The sequence below is a fragment of the Neomonachus schauinslandi genome, chromosome 14, assembly GCF_002201575.2.
Source record: "Neomonachus schauinslandi chromosome 14, ASM220157v2, whole genome shotgun sequence".
Classification (NCBI taxonomy): domain Eukaryota; kingdom Metazoa; phylum Chordata; class Mammalia; order Carnivora; family Phocidae; genus Neomonachus; species Neomonachus schauinslandi.
This window is the reverse complement of record NC_058416.1, coordinates 47,584,538-47,605,113: the sequence shown is the minus strand read 5'-3', so window position 1 is coordinate 47,605,113 and position 20,576 is coordinate 47,584,538. Positions and strand designations below refer to the sequence as shown.

The 20,576-nt window shown below is 45.4% G+C and overlaps 1 protein-coding gene across 1 annotated transcript in view; it reads right to left on the bottom strand.

Moving 5' to 3' along the window:
* Positions 1-2,857: 2,857 nt before the first annotated feature.
* Positions 2,858-20,576, bottom strand: part of TMEM241 (transmembrane protein 241) — a 66,192-nt gene continuing 48,473 nt past the window's right edge. Inside the window, exons 9-12 of the mRNA XM_044921178.1 lie at positions 20,041-20,086; positions 18,902-18,937; positions 14,937-14,971; positions 2,858-3,130 (exon numbers count right to left, since the gene is read on the bottom strand). Coding sequence (XP_044777113.1) covers positions 2,979-3,130; positions 14,937-14,971; positions 18,902-18,937; positions 20,041-20,086 — 269 coding nt within the window. The 3' untranslated portion in view covers positions 2,858-2,978. The remainder of the gene's footprint in view (positions 3,131-14,936; positions 14,972-18,901; positions 18,938-20,040; positions 20,087-20,576) is intronic.

Genomic DNA, 20,576 nt, shown 5'->3' with positions numbered 1-20,576 from the left:
CTCTGTTTCAAAGAACTGAACGACGACTGTACTCCCCTCCGCACTGTGCTGGTGCTGCCAAAAAGCCTGACCCAAAGGGAAACAAGTCCATGGACACCAGAGGAGCAGTAACAGTCATGCCACCCGAGCCTAGCTAACGGGCAGCCCACAAGGCCTGACCAAACTGACAGCAACTGGGAAGATGAATTCTGACAGTATCCTCCCGAAAGTTAGCTGAGGATGTTAAGTGCCATTCTGAGGCTCAAATGCAAAAGCAAACTGTACAATATTGATTTTTTTTTTTTGTCCTAACACACCCCTATCAGAAACAGTATGTAGCCACACACCAGCTTTTTGACTCTGTAAAGAATCACTGCCCCCCAAAGTACAACCTTTTATGTGCGGGAAGAAGTGGTCTGGCTTAGCAACTGCTCATGGTCTGTGGACATTTTAGTTAATTATAATCAAGCTGAGCAGATAATAGTAATGGCCATCATTTACTAGGCCAGGCGAAATGCTTAGAGCTTACACACCTTATTTAGCATACGCGATCACCCAGGAGTGGTACTATCTTTTCACTTTACAGATGAGAAAACTCGACTAAAGCTTGGGAGAACTAGGACAGCTTTGCCCAAAGAACAAACACATTAGCAAGCAGCAAGGCCAGCATTCAACCCAAGACTGGGCTTCCCACCCTATCAGAACACACACCTCAAGACTATCTACAGAAGCCTTTCCATTTCTCAGCATGAGAAAGTCAGGCAACGTGGGAATCATGGCTAGGAAGGGGTAGAGGGTGGGTCTGAACTTCATCTATATGTACCCATCTCATTGGTCTTAGTACCTCCCAAGGCCGCGTAGTAAAGGTCACTTTGTTGTCTAGATGTCGCCTAGTCACTGGTTTCCAAAACCTGTTTCTCAGGGTCTTAGGATTCAGTCAAGGTTTTTGGGAGGGCGCCCTTTAGGGATAAAGCAGGGGCCGAGGAGGAAGCTGTACGGGTGCAATTCTGGACCCAAATCTTCCCTTGAACTGGATCCAATGCATCATTTTATACAATGAAGTTCTGTTTAGGAATGGCTGTGGAGAGAAAAACAGTGCAAGGTTCTTGGCTCTTCTGCCCTGGCCAAGAAACTTCTGTAGGACACAGGTCCCCCAGGCCCCAGGCCAGCCCTGAGCACCTAAGGATGTGGATGACAACCCGCAGATGGCCAAGGGAGCAGCTTCCTGGCCCGGCCACTACTCTCTTCTGCCCTCATCTGGATAACCAACCAGCAGTGACCCTGGACTTGATGAAGACAAATTAATAGGGCCAGGGGTTTATGGGTTAAGCTTACCTGGCACAGCAGCTGCCATGGAATCTGTAGAAATACAGGAACGGAAAGTCCGGGACGCTGACGAGATCACCTGAGAGGCACAGCAACGGTGAGACAATTGGTCCCCACACGCCCCGTCCCCAGCGGCCCCGGGAAACACAGGCGAGGGTCTTCAGCACAGCCATCTGAGCACTGAGCTGCCCGGCACTGAATTCCCTCTGCCATCCCCAGGGTTTCTGTGTTAGCAGCATCGTCTTAAAATAATAGTGTGATGATCCATAATGCCCAGTTAGCGAGAGTCTGCCCTGCACAGGGCCCTATGCTAAAAGCTCTATGTACGACATCTTTCAGTCCTTGTAATAACTCTCTGGTGTTCCAGTATCCCTGGTGCTCAGAGAAGTTAAGGGATGTGTCTAGGATTGCACACCTCTTGAACTGGGAAGCCGGAATGTACACCCCCGAGTCACTCCAAACCCTACAATCTTTCCTCATCACCCGGCAGCCATCCCTGCCCAAGGCGGAGTGTAGGACAAAAAGTATCTTTTTTTTTTTTAACATTATTCTATTCTTTTCTGCCTTATATCCAAAAAAAGATTGTGAATGCGTGCCATCTTTTTTTCATTTGGTGTTTAATTACTGCACGAACAGCACAGGGGCCAGACCGACCGAGCTTACTCATTTGGGTTTAAGGTCCAAAGGGTACATTTATTTCTAGTGAAGTAAGTTCATTCTTTTAGTTCCACTTGGTACAAGAGGAAATAATCACACATATTGGCCGCTTCCCTCTCTGGAATTTGAACCTGGTCACAAACAAGAAGTCAGGAGATTAAAAAAGCAGAAAGCCTTCCAGAAATGTCCAGAGAAAAGGAATTAAGCATTTCCACAGCAGATAGCCTAATCCTCCCAAATCTGGAGTTTCTGAGACTCGGGAGGAGCCAGACCTTCCAGACCCCCGGGCCCCAGTCTGTCTCCCAGATCCGGATGGACCGGAGCAAGAATGGCTGATCTTCCTAAGTTAGGGACTCACAGTGTGCTAGCTGCGCACGCAACATACAGTCGGTAATTCCTTCATCGCTGCACTTATAATCAAGAGTGTCAGAACAAGACACAACGGGCTGCTACCCTTCCTCAGAGACCGAACCAATTTCAATTAATTCAACCACCTCTTGGGAAGGAAAGGCCTGAATTCCATCTCCTTAGAGGTTTTTTTTTTTTTTTTATCACGACTGTTGTTTTGTTTTGTTTGTGCATATGTGCGTGCTCTTAACTACAAAGGGAGAGGGTCTCTTGGGATCTGGTTTTCGTGCAGCCCAACCAGAGGTTCAGAGCTCTCGCTTTCTTCCTACCATGACTCCCCTGACCACTTCCACCATCTACGCGGGCCGGCGCTGGTGGAGGGGTTTTGCAAACGACAACATCAGGCTCAGCGCGGGAAGAGCACGATTTCTGCGGGGGGCCCTTTCCACACAGAAGTGACAGCGAGGTAACCAGGGGGAACCCCAGCCCCAGAGGGCGGCCAGAGCACCCCACCCCCGGCCCGTGCAGGCGGGCAAAGTGACAGTCCATGCAGGGTTTCGCTCACTCTGGCCACTGTGGTTCTTGGCCCCCTTCCAGTGTCCCTCTCAGTGCGAGGGCACTGGCCGTGCGGTCCGTGTGGTGAGGAGGAAGGACAGAGAGGAGATGAGCTAAGTGCAGGACCTCGAGATTCCTCGGGCACTGCTCCTCTCTGCACCCAGGCTCTCATCAGAACGGGGTTCGCGGGGCACTGGTAGCCTTCCCAGCCCAGCGCGGGCTGCGGTGGGGGACTCTGATGAGCCGTGGGGTGGTCCGAGGCGGGCTGGGAGGCAGGAAGACAAAGGAAAAACATCACGGTCCTAGGGAATTTACTGGTTACGTGATCACCTTCACTGAAACCCTGAAAACAGAGCCTATAAATTCCTGACAGAGAGAATGGCTCACTCTTTATCTTTGAGCCATTTCTAAGCCTACACATTTCCCACACAGTACTTAGTTGACGCCATGCCTGTCTCTCCTTGTGTAACCACCAAGTCCCTGCGTGGAGGGACTCTGCCTCACTCATCTCATATCCAGGGCGTTGGGATCACGCCTGGCATAGGCTAAGCGCTACTAAACCAGCAGTACCTGAAAGCACCTAACTCCTCTTGCTTCCCTTGCAGAGAACGTTCCCCTTTCCAGCTGGCTCTGCTGGTCCTTCATTTCAAATGTGCCCCAAATGCTTCCCCTCTGATGCCGGCAGCCTGGCTCCTCTCTTCCCCCAGTTCTTCAATAAGGAGGGTGTGCGCCAACCTCTACCCGGCAGAGGTTAATGACGGCGCTGCCGACGGCCCCGATGATGAGGCAGCGTGTGGCTGGCTGGCCCAAACCCGTGAAAACTCAGTCCGGGAACCTGAAAAAGTGGTAAAGGTGCTCAAAAGACAGCGCTCCTGCACCAGCTATTGGGGAATGCGCAATTTCAGCACAAATTACGTAGCCGAACAGTCGCGAACGTGTTTTGTGGCAGCAACACGCAGCCTTCTGCAACACAGTCCTAGTTAGGCCTTCGCTTTTCTCTTCGGTTTTTACTTAAATTCCAGTTAGTTAAGATACAGTGTCATATTCGTTTCGGGTGGACAGTGATTGGACACTTCCAGATATCACCCAGTGCTCGTCACAGCATGAGCTTTCTGCTGACTTTCTGAGTGAGGGAGTGAATCCAATTTCTCTGAAGATCAGAGCATGAAATTGCCACGGAGAAGAGTGTGCCCCAATCTTACCACATTCGAGACTAACTGATATCTGAACATTAAGAAAACTTCCTCTCACCAGATTTTGGCCCTGGGAACCGGCAGGAAAATGGAAGGTCAGTTCCAAGAAGTAATCAGCGCTACTTGCTTTGTCTCACACATGAGCACACACCAGGTAACAAGGTCATTTCTGGGTCCAGTTCCTGTGGGTCTCTCTGCTCGATGGGTCCTTGAAATTCTCCCTCTTGAACACACAACAGAGGGAGCCTGATACAAAGATGAAATGCAAACTTGCAAACAGAGGAAGAATTTCTCTTCTCTACTAGTGCTTAAAATGGTCCCAGGGGAAGCACGGTTCCAAGGTTCTTGAAGCCTCTGTGTGAATCATGAGGTTGAACGACAAGAGGGGGAGGTAGATTCCAACCACCAAGGAGCAAACGCAGTGCTCGAAGGGGGAAAAGTGGCAGGGTTTGCACTCAGGATAAAGAGAACTATCTACCTGATCCCTACCACCATCTCCCAAAGCACTCCCAAGCCTGGGATCCAAAGGGCCATATCTGCCTCTACAGAAACACTTATCTTTCTAGTCACTCAGGAATAGTGAGAAGGGCAGCTCGGTCAAGAGCACTATCAAGAGACCATGCAGACTAGCTAAAATAAGACTGAACACCAAATGTTAGTGACAATGTGGAGGAACTGGAACTCTCAGACATTGCTGAGTAGGAATGTAAAATGGTATAAACACTTTAGAAAACTGGCACTTTCTTAAAAGTTAAATGTACATCTATTCTAAGACACAGAAATTCTATTCCTAGGGTATTTATCCATGAGATATGAAAACCTAAGTTCACAAAAAATTCTTGTATAAGAATGTTCGTGGGGGGGAGGCACCTGGCTGGCTCAGTTGGTAAAGTGTGTGACTCTTGATCTCGGGGTTATAGTTTCGAGCCCCATGTTGGATGTATAGATTACGTAAAAATCTTTAAAAAGAAATTAAAAAAAGAATGTTCATGGAAGCTTTATTCGTAACAGCTAAAAACTGGAAACGGTGCAAGTGAACATCAGCAGGTGAACGGATAAACAAAAGGTGGTATGTTCATACACTAGCACCCTACCAGTAATAGAAGGGAATCAATTAGTGAAACAGACAACAACCTGGATGAATCTTGGAACACTACGCGGAATGAAGAGCCAGACACAAAGGAACACTTCCTGTGTATTTCCATTTATACGAGGCTCCAGGATAAACAGAATTTATCTATGGTAACAGACATCAGATCCGTGGTGGCTTTGGTGGTGGATGAGAAGCGAATAATGAGAAAGGGGCATGAGGAAACTTTCTATAGTGACAGAAATGGTCTATATCTTCAAGGGAGTGTAAGCTACACAGGTGTATACCTTTGTCAAAATTGATCAAGCCGTACACATAAGACAGGTGCATTTCATATACATAAATTATACCTCAATATTTTTTTCTGAGAGAGAGTGTGCACATGCAAGCGGTGGGGCAGGGAGAAGGGGCAGAGCAAGAGGTAGAAAGAGAATCTTAAGCTGACTCCATGCTCAGCGTGAAGCCTGACATGAAGCTCGATCTCACGACCCTGAGATCATGACCTGAGCTGAAATCAAGAGTTGGACACTTGGGGCACCTGGGTGGCTCAGTTAAGCGTCTGCCTTAGGCTCAGGTCATGATCCCAGGGTCCTAAGATCAAGTCCCGCATTGGGCTCCCTGCTCAGCAGGGGCCTGCTTCTCCATCTGCCTACCGTTCGCCCTGCTGTGCTTTCTCCCTCTCTCTCTCTCTCTCACAAATAAATAAAATCTTTAAAAAAAAAAAAAAAGAGTTGGACACTTAACCAACTGAGCCACCCAGGCGCCCCTATACCTCAATTTTTTAATGTTTTAAAAGTACAGGGCTATTGAAAGGGGTCCTCTAAGCAAAGAGAGAGCCTAAAAGTAACATCGACCAGAAAGGAACACAGACAATATACAGTTAACAGTCACCTTACAGGCAATACAATGGCACTAAATTCGTATCTTTCAATAGGTAAATGGGCTAAATGCCCCAATCAAAAGACACAGGCTATCAGATTGGATTAAAAAACAAGACCCATCGATATGCTGTCTGCAAGAGACTCATTTTAGACCCAAAGACAGCCCCAGATTGAAAGTGAGGGGGTGGAAAACCATTTACCATGCTAATGGACACCAAAAGAAAGCTGGGGTGGCAATCCTTATATCAGACAAATTGGATTTTAAACCAAAGACTGTAATAAGAGATGAGGAAGGACACTATATCCTACTTAAAGGGTCTATCCAAAAAGAAGATCTAACAATTGTAAATATCTATGCCCCTAACATGGGCGCAGCCAATTATATACGCCAATTAATAACAAAAGCAAAGAAACACATTGACAACAATACAATAATAGTGGGGGACTTTAACACCCCCCTCACTGAAATGGACAGATCATCTAAGCAAAAGATCAACAAGGAAATAAAGATTTTAAATGACACACTGGAACAAATGGACTTCACAGATATATTCAGAACATTCCATCCCAAAGCAACAGAATACACATTCTTCTCTAGTGCCCATGGAACATTCTCCAGAAGAGATCACATCCTAGGTCACAAATCAGGTCTCAACCGGTACCAAAAGATTGAGATCATTCCCTGCATATTTTCGGACCACAGTGCTTTGAAACTAGAACTCGGGCGCCTGCGTGGCTCAGTTGGTTAAGCGACTGCCTTCGGCTCAGGTCATGATCCTGGAGTCCCGGGATCGAGTCCCGCATCGGGCTCCCTGCTCGGCAGGGAGCCTGCTTCTCCCTCTGACCCTCCCCCCTCTCATGTGCTCTCTGTCTCTGTCATTCTCACTGTCTCAAATAAATAAATAAAATCTTTAAAAAAAAAAAAAAAGAAACTAGAATTCAATCACAAGAGGAAAGTCGGAAAGAACTCAAATCATGGAGGCTAAAGAGCATCCTACTAAAGAATGAATCGGTCAACCAGGAAATTAAAGAAGAATTAAAAAAATTCATGGCAACAAATGAAAATGAAAACACAACTGTTCAGAATCTTTGGGATGCAGCAAAGGCAGTCCTAAGAAGAAAGTATATAGCAATACAAGCCTTTCTCAAGAAACAAGAAAGGTCTCAAGTACACAACCTAACCCTACACCTAAAGGAGCTGGAGAAAGAACAGCAAATAAAGCCGAAACCCAGCAGAAGAGAAATAATAATGATCAGAGCAGAAATCAATGAAATAGAAACCAAAAGAACAGTAGAACAGATCAACGAAACTAGGAGCTGGTTCTTTGAAAGAATTAACAAGATTGATAAACCCCTGGCCAGACTTATCAAAAAGGAAAGAGAAATGACCCAAATAAATAAAATCATGAATGAAAGAGAAGAGATCACAACCAACACCAAAGAAATACAAACAATTATAAGAACATATTATGAGCAAATATATGCCAGCAAATTAGATAATCTGGAAGAAATAGATGCATTCTTAGAGATGTATAAACTACCAAAACTGAACAGACCCATAACCAGGAAGGAAATTGAAGCAGTAATCAAAAATTTCCCAATAAACAAGAGCCCAGGGGCAGATGGCTTCCCAGGGGAATTCTACCAAACATTTAAAGAAGAATTAATACCTATTCTTCTGAAACTGTTCCAAAAAATAGAAATGGAAGGAAAACTTCCAAACTCATTTTATGAGGCCAGCATTACCTTGATCCCAAAATCAAAGACCCCATCAAAAAGGAGAATTACAGACCAAGATCCCTGATGAACATGGATGCAAAAATTCTCACCAAAATACTAGCCAATAGTATCCAACAGTACATTAAAAGGTTATTCACCATAACCAAGTGGGATTTATTCCTGGGCTGCAAGGTTGGTTCAACATCCACAAATCAATCAATGTGATACAATACATTTATAAAGGAAAGAACTAGAACCATATGATCCTCTCAATAGATGCAGAAAAAGCATTTGACAAAGTACAGCATCCTTTCTTGATTAAAACTCTTCAGAGTATAGGGATAGAGGGCACATACCTCAATATCATAAAAGCCATCTATGAAAAACCCACAGCAAATATCATTCTCAATGGGGAAAAACTGAGATCTTTCCCTCTAAGGTCAGGAACGCGGCAGGGGTGTCCACTATCACCACTGCTATTCAACATAGTACTAGAAATCCTAGCCACAGCAATCAGACAACAAAATAAATAAAAGGCATCCGAATTGGCAAAGAAGAAGTCAAACTCCCACTGTTTGCAGATGATATGATACTTTATGTGGAAAACCCAAAAGACTCCACCCCAAAACTGCTAGGACTCATACAGGAATTCAGTAAAGTGGCAGGATATAAAACCAATGCACAGAAATCAGTGGCATTCCTATACAACAACAAGACAGAAGAAAGAGAAATGAAGGAGTCAATCCCATTTACAATTGCACCCAAACCATAAGATACCTAGGAATAAATCTAACCAAAGAGGCAAAGAATCTGTACTCCGAAAACTATAAAATACTCATGAAAGAAACTGAGGAAGACACAAAGAAATGGAAAAACGTTCCATGCTCATGGATTGGAAGAACAAATATTGTGAGGATGTCAATGCTACCTAGAGCAATCTACACATTCAATACAATCCCCATCAAAATACCATCCACTTTTTTCAAAGAAATGGAACAAATAATCCTAAAATTTGTACGGAACCAGGAAAGACCCTGAATAGCCAGAGGAATGTTGAAAAAGAAAAGCAAAGCTGGCGGCATCACAATTCCGGACTTCCAGCTCTATTACAAAGCTGTCATCATCAAGACAGTATGGTACTGGCACAAAAACAGACACATAGATCAATGGAACAGAATAGAGAGCCCAGACATGGACCCTCAACTCTATGGTCAACTCATCTTTGACAAAGCAGGAAAGAATGTCCAATGGAACAAAGACAGTCTCTTCAACAAATGGTGTTGGGAAAATTGGACAGCCACATGCAGAAGAATGAAACTGGACCATTTCCTTACACCATACATAAAAATAGACTCCAAATGGTTGAAAGACCTCAATGTGAGACAGGAGTCCATCAAAATCCTAAAGGAGAACACAGGCAGCAACCTCTTCGACCTCAGCCGCAGCAACTTCTTCCTAGAAACATCGCAAAGGCAAGGGAAGCAAGGGCAAAAATGAACTATTGGGACTTCATGAAGATAAAAAGCTTTTGCAAAGCAAAGGAAACAGTCAACAAAACCAAAAGACAACCGACAGAATGGGAGAAGATATTTGCAAATGACATATCAGATAAAGGGCTAGTACCCAAAATCTATAAAGAACTTATTAAACTGAAAACCCAAAGAACAAATTATCCAATCAAGAAATGGGCAGAAGACATAAATAGACATTTTTCCAAAGAAGACATCCAAAGGGCCAACAGACACATGAAAAAGTGCTCAACATCACTCGGCATTAGGGAAATCCAAATCAAAACCTCAGTGAGATACCACCTCACACCAGTCAGAATGGCTAAAATTAACAAGTCAGGAAACGACAGATATTGGCGGGGATGCGGAGAAAGGGGAACCCTCCTACGTGGTTGGTGGGAATGCAAGCTGGTGCAGCCACTCTGGAAAACAGTATGGAGGTTCCTCAAAAAGTTGAAAATAGAGCTACCCTACAACCCAGCAAATTGCACTAATGGGTATTTACCCCAAAGACACAAATGTAGGCATCCAAAGGGTACGTGCACCCCGATGTTTATAGCAGCAATGTCCACAATAGCCAAACTGTGGAAAGAGCCAAGATGTCCATTGACAGATGAATGGATAAAGAAGATGTGGTATATATATACAATGGACTATTATGCAGCCATCAAAAGGAATGAGATCTTGCCATTTGCAACGACATGGATGGAACTGGAGGGTATTATGCTGAGCAAAATAAGTCAATCAGAGAAAGACATGTATCATATGACCTCACTGATATGAGGAATTCTTAATCTCAGGAAACAAACTGAGGGTTGCTGGAGTGGTGGGGGGTGGGAGGGATGGGGTGGCCGGGTGATAGACATTGGGGAGGGTATGTGCTATGAATTACGTAAGACTGATGAATCACAGACCTGTACCTCTGAAACAAATAATACATTATATGTTAAAAAAAAGGAAGAAGAAGAAGAAGAAGATAGCAGGAAGGGAAAAATGAAGGGAGGGGAAATTGGAGGGGTAGACGAACCATGAGAAACGATGGACTCTGAAAAACAAACTGAAGGTTCTAGAGGGGTGGGGGGTGGGAGGATGGGTTAGCCTGGTGATGGGTATTAAGGAGGGCACGTACTGCATGGAGCACTGGGTGTTATGCACAAACAATGAATCATGGAACACTACATCAAAAACTAATGATGTAAGGTATGGTGATTAACATAACATAATAAAAAAATAAATAAATAATGTAAAATAAATAAATAAATAAAAAATTAAAGTACTACTAAATAATTAAGAGACAAGTGAAAAAAAGAAGAGGTGAAAAGAAACTGAAAGGAATAAAGCCCTGCTTTAAAATGTCAGCAATTGTGGGGCACCTGGCTGGCTCAGCAGGTAGAGCATGTGACTCCTGATCTCGGGGTTGTGAGTTTGAATCCCACATTGGGTGTAGAGATTACTTAAATAAATAAAACTTTAAGAAATTTAAAAAAATAAAATGCCACCAATTGTTAACAGATCCTTCATAAAAATGCTGCACCCATGAGTCCTGAGGACTTACTGTGTCTTAACTGGTGCAGGTGTGGGGAATCAGGGACATGCTCTCCCTGATACTCGAGCCCTGCCGTAGACATTCTAGATGGAAAGTGTAATAAGCAAGCGGGAAGGAAGAAAGGATTGTTCTAACTTAAAAACAGGCTAGACTACCCATGGGTCCAATGAGAAAGCTAACAAATTGGAAGGAGTTGTCCCATCACAGCGGTCCTCAAATACTTCTGGAGGAGAGAGATTTTCCTCCAGCGTTTTATTTGCTTAAACTTTGTAATCAATTGTATTCTGCTATGAGAAAACATCATCAGGACCCATCAAAGAGTTGAGGGTAATTGACTTAGGTTTATAAAGCTGAGAAAAACTGATCCCCCGGTACTCTTCTCGATTCTGAGCTTCCATCATCTCAGGAATCTCATCTTTACTGTTCCTGAGTGCTCTGTGAAGCAAAAAGCCAGTGCTTACAGTTGCTCAGGTTGTGCACTGCACAACTTTGAAGTAGAGCACAGTTTAGCTAGATCACGACTGTAATGTGGCAGCCCTGAGAGTTTCTGAAAGTTAAAGCTGATCAAAATCTAGAGTCTCTTTTCATGTGGATTTCACAAGCAGCTTCCCTATTCTAGTCAGGATTGTTTTGCTACTCAACATTCCTGACCCAAACAGGCCCTTAAGGACCAGCCTATTGACAAGTAAGGTTTCAAGTCAATGGCACTTCACTGACCAGAGGTGAAAAGAAAAACACCCATATACGTCTTTAAGGCCCCTTAGCACACAATTTGTAAAAGTTCTAAGAAAGCGACAAACAGGATCACAGTGACCACATGCAGAGCACCTTCATACACACAGAAGTAGGTGTGATTTTACAGTGTTTCCCTGGGATGCTCGTGGGTTAGAAGCTGGACTTGGCGCTGGTATAGATGAAAATCTTCGGCTTCTTCTGGAAGGAGCCACCAGTTTGTACAGAGCCCCACACCCACCTTCACCAGGGCCTTTGCTGGAGTCTACTATGATGGCTACTGAGGCCTGAAGGGCTCCTGAACCCTACAGCTTTGGGGAGCTGGGAGCCTCAGCCACCTACGACAAGGGAGGCCAAGGCTACCTCAGCTATTGCCACCAGAGTCACAGCCCGTCTCACAGGCCAGCAAAATCCTTCTCAGGAGCCCGTCTTTGTTTACCTGGCTTCTTCAAAGACAATCATATCTCAGCTACCTGAAAACTGCAACACACCAAACCTGCATCCAGGAGTCCTTCCATGGAAGTGTACCCAGTCCCTCTCTGATGAACCCCGCAGGCTTTACAACTCCCTGAGCTGCCCACCACAGACATATCAATCGTTCACCACACCAAGCAATCACAGCCTGCAGAAGGAATGGGACTAAGCATCTGATGTCCATTCTTTTTTTTTTAAATATAATCTGAAGGAAAATTAATCTTTTTTTTAAAAAGATTTTATTTATTTATTTGAGAGAGAGAGAATGAGAGACAGAGAGCACGAGAGGGAAGAGGGTCAGAGGGAGAAGGAGACCCCCCACTGAGCAGGGAGCCCGATGCGGCACTCGATCCCAGGACTCCAGGATCATGACCTGAGCCGAAGGCAGTCGCTTAACCAACTGAGCCACCCAGGCGCCCCTGAAGGAAAATTAATCTTTGTAAATATCTCTTTCTGGTATAACTGAGTTCCAAACAAGTTCTCAAATAAGAATGATTTGTTTTTTTAACCCCTACACATTTTTTTTAGAGAGAGAAAGAGTGGGGGTAAGGGTAGAGAGAGAGGGAAAGAGAATCTTAAGCAGGCTCCATGCTCAGCACAGAGCCCAATGTGAGGCTTGATCTCACCACCCTGAGATCATGACCTGAGCCAAAATCAGGAGTCAGATGCCTAACCGACTGAGCCACCCAGGTGCCCCCTATCCCCTACACATTTTTAAAAATTCAGTGGTTTTTAGCATATTAAGAGTTGTACAACCATCACCATTACCAATTTCCAGAACATTTCATCACCTCAAAAAGAATCTGGGGCCTATCTTAAATTACTCTTCTGCCCAGGCCATTCTACAACCATAGACTGTTGACCACTTTGTGTGCCCAGAGAGTAAGTAAGTGCCCAAGATATTCTTGCACTGGCCTTAAAGTTTAGCAATAAGTCAGGGTGAAATGTGGGAATGCTGGCCAAACTATATAAACTATTACCAGCAACCCTGTGCTCAGAAACTGGTAGAAAAATGCCCCTCAAACCAAGAGAAGCTCCAGGGGAGCCTGGATGGCTCAGTCAGTTAAGCATCTGATTCTTGATCTCGGCTGAGGTCATGATCTCAGGATTGTGAGCTCAAGCCCCGCATCACGCTCTGAGCTGAGCATGGAGCCTGCTCAAGATTCTCTCTCTCTCTCTCTCCCCCTCTGCCCCTCCCCTTCCCCCTTGCATGCGTGCATGCACGCATGTTCTCTCTCTCAAAAACAAAACAAAGTAAAAACAAAAACCAAGAGAAGCTCCAAAGAGAAATTTAATAAAATCGTATAAAAGTATTCACTCACTCAGAAGACTTTATAATAAACTGTAGGATCCCTAAAAAAGAAGCATTTAAAAAGAAAAACCTGGGAGAAGGGTCAGGACCTAAACTCTTGGTGTCTCTGCTACGCACCTCCCCTACACCATCTTGGCCACATCCCTTAACTGCTATAGGCTTCAATTTCCTCATTTGTAAAAGGTGGTGGCAACTTGGATAATCACTAAGATTCCTTCCAGCTCTGAGAATCATGAGTAACAAACGAACAAGCATCACCTCTTAGTTGAAAGGCAGAGTGGTTTATTTAGGTGAGAATTAGTCACCCAAATCCACCACTGATCAGTCAGGGAGCAAAGGAGCATGCAAATCAAAGCCTTTCCAAAGGCTTTGAACAAAACACAGTTGCAAGGGGGAGGGTGCTTCGGGGGCTCGTGAATATCTCTTGGGTGGCAACCACCTGACTGCATGAAAAAATGACAAGAGGCACACTCAAAGGCAGACAAGCAGCGGCATGGGTGAGCAGAAACAGGTAGGGTTCACACCATGGGCTTCGTATGATTTTTATTTTACAAAGGATAGGTTTTCAACACGAGAGTGCAGAGGGCACTCAGCAGCAAACCTTACAGTCGGAAGATAACCCCGGGCTGTGGGACTGGGCAGAAAATAGCAGATGTGCATCAGTGTGGGCAAGTGTAGAATAATGCTCTGAGAAAAAAGTAATTCAAATTATCCTCATGAGACACGGGGTCGGATGGGTCATACACAATCCAGAAACACTCCGTCACTATCGACAGTTTCCTCAGGAGACTAGTTCAAATAATCCGAAGCAGCTAAAGGCACCAACAGAAAGCGGTCATTGTTTTGGGCACAACAGGAGCTAGAAACGGCTTTAGAAATAACTCAGTTCACCCTTCTCATTTTAACTGAGACTCGAGGGCTTGGGAAATGCCTTATGCCTAGCAAATGGCCAACAAACATGAGTTGAAGGAGCCTGACCAATAAAATGTGTATTTCCAGCCATACCGCATGCAGATACTATTTTGTTATATTTGGCATCAACTTCAAAACCTTTCAGAGCAAAAAAACACAATGGAACAGAGTATTGTGGGCAATTCCCGAATCCGAAAAACAACTCTAGAGTAACCAAGGCAGGCAACAGCGCAAAGGTAAGCTTTAAAACTCTACTTCCTTAATCTGCAGTTATGAATATTGCATGATCACATAGGATAAAAATGTGTGCAAGGATGTCAGTCAGCAGTAGGGTGAATCTGAACTTTTTCACCACATCCTTTCACACTAGGATTGAAGCAATTCTGGATGTTTGAAGAAGGAACTTTAGAAGAGGAGAAGGCGAGCACTAGTTTATCCAGCAGATAACAAGCCTGTCTGGACAGCTGAGGCTGCACCAGATGAAAACACAGACGACAAAATGTAAGAAGGGGTAAGAATACATTCATGGGCGATAAATCCACAATGGGTCATTGAGACCAGTTTCAAGTACGTGGGCAATGCCTAACCCCGGCGCCTCCATCCTGGAAGGCAAATCACACTCTCTTACAAAATGTCCCTCAGAGATGCAACTGGGTCAGAGCACTGGGCTGAATGGGAAACATAAAAAAAGCAAAATGACTTACCTGTGGGATGAGACGCAAGTGCCAAGAGCAACACACTGAAAATGAAACAGCAGAGCAGTGAGGAAGTCTTCCCAGCACTGAGAAAACAGCAACATACATTTCTGTCCATTCTGCTCAGAAACAGTGAAATTTGCCTAAGAGCAGATTAGCTGCACCAAATGGTCTCACTCATCAGTGAGAGGGTGAGATCTCCTGAGATGCCTCAGGTTTTGGCAAGAGGGTTGACCGAACCCCGTGATGGGCCAAGGACCCATGCCCCACTCCCAGGCCGGCTGTGTGGCCATTATCACCACACCTAATCGGCCAAGGGTATGTATAAGCTAAACAAAGCCAACTCGGAATTACAGATCAGCTGCAACTGAAAAGCTAGCTGTTGAGTGTGAGCTAAATCTGTCTGCCATAAAATTAACTCTGTAGAAGGTAAGCTAAATTTCCAAGAAGACAGCCCACAAAATGATCCATCCCATCCACCACGTGCCTGGAAACTACCTGGACTGATTTGCAGTAGAAGCCGAAAAGGATGAAGAGGAGGAGGAGTGCTCCTCTGATGCTGGCCATATTGGTCCTTGGTATTCTCCCATCTTGCTCTCCGGAAGCTTCTGCCATCTCCCAGTACCCGCCCACCACGCCTTCACACTGCCCTGGCCCACCTTCTACACCTCTTCCATCACGACTCCACGCCATGCAGGCAGCTATCTGGTTAGAGGCTAGGAATACACCTTTTTATCCAAGGACAGGAAGGGATTTTTTTATTTTTAATGCTAGACAGCCTACTCTGGTTCTTAATGCTGGCTGGACACCAGAATGGCCAACACCCTGGCTAGAATCTCTAAGGGCAAGATCGAGGCTTCAGTTGTTTTCCTTTGTTACAGCCCCCAGGTGCTCTGATGGGCACCGGGATGGAGAACCACCAAAGTCTCTAGTCGGTGACATTATAGGCGGTGTGGGGGACAGTTTGAACAGGGAAGCCACTGTTAGCTTGACAGCCCCGACCCCTCCCTGCTCTGGGGTTACTCCTTGCACCACTTCTGTTTTTCTCAATCTCTTCCTTTGCTCTGCAAAGCAGAGCAGTCCTCGGGTACTGGTTCTCCGATGGCTCAGAGGAGCGGTGTCATTCAAAGAGGCAGGAGGTGAGGAGGGCCAGGAGAGAGGCAATGAAGAAGAGCCACGTGTTGGGTCATTCAGAAGTCGTAGGTTTGTAAGACAGGCCTTACAGGCAGCTACAAAAAATACGCACACTACAAACAAACACGGAGACGTTCTGTCCTTTGCTTGCCATCTCTTCTTTCTTTGGCAAACACAGACCCTGTACAATACTCCATTATATTATCTCACTGGATCCCCTTTTGGTTATAACTCCTATGGCAGGATAGAAGAGGCCTCTTTCCATCCCAAAATATCTCCCAGAGCTTGCCATGGTACCCCAAATCCCATCATTGGCATCATCCCAAAGGGTGTCCCCGAAATAAAATATTAGGGGATAAAAATAAGAAGAAATAATTAAATGGAAGAGTTGATCCTCTAATCCCTGTTTGAGTTTTGCAAATACAGCGGCATACCACTCCTCATGCCTACGCTGTGACCTCCTACGGGGCAAGAACCATATTTTATTCCTCTGGATCCCAAGTGTCTAGCAGGGCCAGACATACAGCAGGCGCCGAGTGTGTTTGAAATTGTAATTAATCGCCTCTAGGAGTATCTGTGGTGGGCAGTATAGAGAAGTATACCTATTTGTGCGGGGCAGAAGAGAAGTATACCTTGAAGTCCCCTATATTTCTAAGACTATATGTGATACGTAAACTCTATAGAAGAACTTATACTCCTATAAAAGGCATATGATAACAGATCGACAGCAGACTTTTAAAATGCATTCAACAGCTATTTATTGAATGTCTGGTCAGTGCCGGATACTGTTCTAATTTGGGGATATGGCAATGAACAAAACAGAAAACCTTCCTCTATTTCCTATATAGGAAATATAATGGGGAAATAGGAGAAAAATATGTTCTCCACAGGCTGAAGTCCAACGAAATCATACCCCAGACAGATCGCATGTCTATTTCCCTTTGACACACACATACACTGTTTCACCTGCAAAATGGGGGGTGAAGTAGCAGCAGGGAACCGATGATAATTTTCTATTTAATATTTAATAATGTCTGCTTGTGTTAAAAAGAAATGGTGTTGGGCATGTATCCCATAATATTCATTCCTTATAAACTACCTAAATTTTTTAAAATGCTGGTAAAGGCCGTATCATTGTTAGACATTCCATTTATTTTCAGCTCCAGATCCAACCCCCTCCTTTATTCCTTCCTTCATCCTTTCCGGTCTGCGTCAGGCCTTAGACCTCTGTTTATATGAGAAACACCGGAAGTCAGGGTCAGGGAGCAAATACACCCTCAAGAAAATAGGAGTATGTGCCAAAGTAGAGACCCACTCAACTACCGGCTTCCCTCAAAATAAAGCGGGATCAAACCAGTTCTTGGCCCTGGCAGCTGCTGCACTGATCCAAGGGACCCCTCAGTGTCCCGGGCCTTGGGAAATCGAGCAGTGGCCCTCACTCTGACTCACACATCTTCATCACGGGGACTGAAAGAAGACTCGGGAACAGAATCATGGCCTTAGCCAGTCTGTAGAGGCCCAGCCAGGAAGACTTGAGCACCGGGCTCAGCCTGGGGCAGGGGGAGCCGGGCTGGCAGGAGGATGAGTCGGGGGTCACAGAGGCTCACTTTTCCATCCCCTTATTCCTTTGCTGCTCGAGTGGACTCTAAGTTCTATGGAGAAAAAGAACTGCCCCAAGTGTTCTGATGTCACAGGAACATGTTAAACATCCAGAGCCTTCTGCATTTTCAGAAACCTCTCTTGAAAAGGCAGCTGGTGTGTCCGGGCAGGGTGGAACTAATGATTGTTTTCAGCGGAGTACAAAAGAGGCCTACAGCCATGCCTGCTTTCCTTTCGAAAAGGCATTTTAATAAACTAAGATATTTATGAGCTTTATCTGCAGATGGAGAATACAGCTCATGTTGAATGTTTTAAGATGAACTTCCTGCAGAAATCAGCATGGCCAAGTGCTGAGTGGCACATCCCCAGCCTCGGTCATCTTTGCAAGCGTTGCTGCATTAGGGCAAACTTGGGCTCCCAGCGGCAGATCTCACCCTTCTTCCCTCTCAGCTAGGTCCCGCGGTGCACAATCAGAGACCACGGAACTCCAAGAACACTCCCAGCTATTCTATTTAGCAGACAGAGCCCTATTCTTTGCTTGGCTGGGGGCAAGGGTATGAATGGCAGTCCATATACCATATTTAAATGTTATAAATCAAGCCTCAAACTTCATCCTACCTCAGTAAATATACCTTCAAAAAACCTGGAAGTCTAGATTAGAATTTAGAATTCTTGGAGTCCCTGGAGCTTCATGTCAGAATGTGGCAGTATGGACAGATCCAACCTCTGGCTCCTGGCTCCCAGTGAGCCCCCTTCTCTCTCCACCCCAGGCTCCATCCTGCACACTGAAGCCTCATACACTTGTATGTGGACACATCAGCCTGCAAGTCCACTCTCCTCCCCCACTACCAGTCTGTCTTTGGACACTCCTTGGGTCTAGGAATGAGTTGGGAAGTCGAGCTCAGGAACACCTGAGCAGGGAATTCTAGGGGTCCCAGGCTAGAAGGGAGGGTGTGGGCCCTGGGAAGAAATGTCCCTTTAGCCTTACAGACTCCACAACCCCTGGGGAGAGGCATGGCCTTCTGAAGTGTGGAGCCAGAAAGAGGTCCCTTTTGCCTGGTCTACGGACAGAACCACTATTTGGTTTTCTCAACTTCTAGTAGTCTCACAAATTATTTAGCTTGCCTTTCTGGTAGGCACAGCGGCTCAGAACTCTCTAATCAAAATATTATTGGGAAATAAAAATCCATTAGCTCTAGAAATATATGAGTTGTTCTTTGAAAATATAAGTTATATTTTACCTGAACATATAGTTTAAGTACTGCTGGTCAATGTCGCTAAGGAATGAGAAAAAAAAAAAAAAAAAGATAAAACGTGAAATAATTAGAAGTGTTTTACACCAACAAAAGAGTCATTATATTCTAATAAATTATATCTACAGTTAAGTTTCTACATTTAAAAATTGTCAACAAATGGTATGAAGGGTACTTTATATTCAAAACTTGTTCCTGGCTCATTTTTAAGAAAACACTTCCTAGTTAATAGCATCACACACATTTTCACCTGTGACGGATTATCTCTGCGTGTACATTTGCCACCAGGAAAGGAGAGTCAACTCTCTCAGGCCATTGGACTGGATCCTAGGGACACCATATTTGACAGGTAAAAATACAGGACACCCAAATAAATCTGAATCTCAGATAAAGAATCATGTTCAAGTATACTCCAAATATTGCATGGGCCATAGTTACACTAAAAAAAGGATTCACTACTTACCTGAAATTCAACTTTAACTGGGCACCCTGTATTTTATCTGGCAACTCCACTGGCTTCTAGCTGCGGACACACTTCATTAAAAGAACAAAAGGTGTTCTAAGGGACCTAAAGTCACAGTCTCTGAGTGTATAATCTTCTCCCAGGGGTCCTTCTGGCGGCCCCCAAAACCCAGAGGCCAGGGGACCAGTCCAGGGCCTCTGACCTCCCAGCTGCAGGCCAACCCATGCCGGGACTCCTGTCTCTTTCACTGACATTTGCTAAGGCTGATCCCTTGACTGCACAACAGGGGCCTCATTTTACCCCAGCACAGAGCTCGTGACTGGGAACTCCTGGGTCTAAACAAAGTCAAGTTAGGAAGGAGCTGAGGAAACAAGAAAAAAGAGTTGGCCTCTGAGCCGCAAGAAATACACTGGGGCCCCAAAGCCTCGGGTCACATTTTTGTAAAAATGTTCTCTAAAAAGCTGTCCCCGAAGGAAGAGGGCAGAGGCTCCCCGGCTCTTCGCCCACTGCTGACGGCGGGTAGGATCGGGTGCTGGTGGATCCTGCCTGCAAGGGCCCAACAGCAGGAGAGACGGCTCTGGCGGCCCCAGGCGCGCTCACGACACCGTGGGTCTCACCCCTTGGCTTGAACCAAACAACGACCCACCCCACTTGAAAAGTTTACCTTAGCACGTTGGGTTTCCGGGCCTTCTGTAGTATCTTATAAGCCCCTGAAAACGAAGCCGCACGTGTTACTGCACAGGACGTTCCGCGTGAATCAGCACAGGCAAGCGCCGCTCCTCCCACGAGGGGCACCCCCGGCCGACAGGGGGCGACAACGACGCTCTGGAGGGAGTCCAGGATGCAAGGGCAGGAATCCCCTGCGATGCCGGTCAGTACAGAGAGTGCTGGGCCGGGAGGGCTCGTGATCAGCAGAAGGATACAACGCACAGGAAGCTTTCGGCTTCCTTTGCAGCGTGCGGGACAAAGGAACACGCTGCATTTCTGAACCGTGCGTAACCGAGTCAGGGCCCTGCTCTCCCCCTAAGACTACAGACGGGAAAACACTGAACGAACGATTGGAAATGAAGTCAGATGGCCCTTTTATTTCCGCTGCATCCATTTCTTTGGGTATGCTGCTGAAGGACACTGTTTTGTTAAACACAAACTTCTGGATCTCTTCTCACCATTTTTAGAGAAGATCCACCAGCGTTTCTCAAG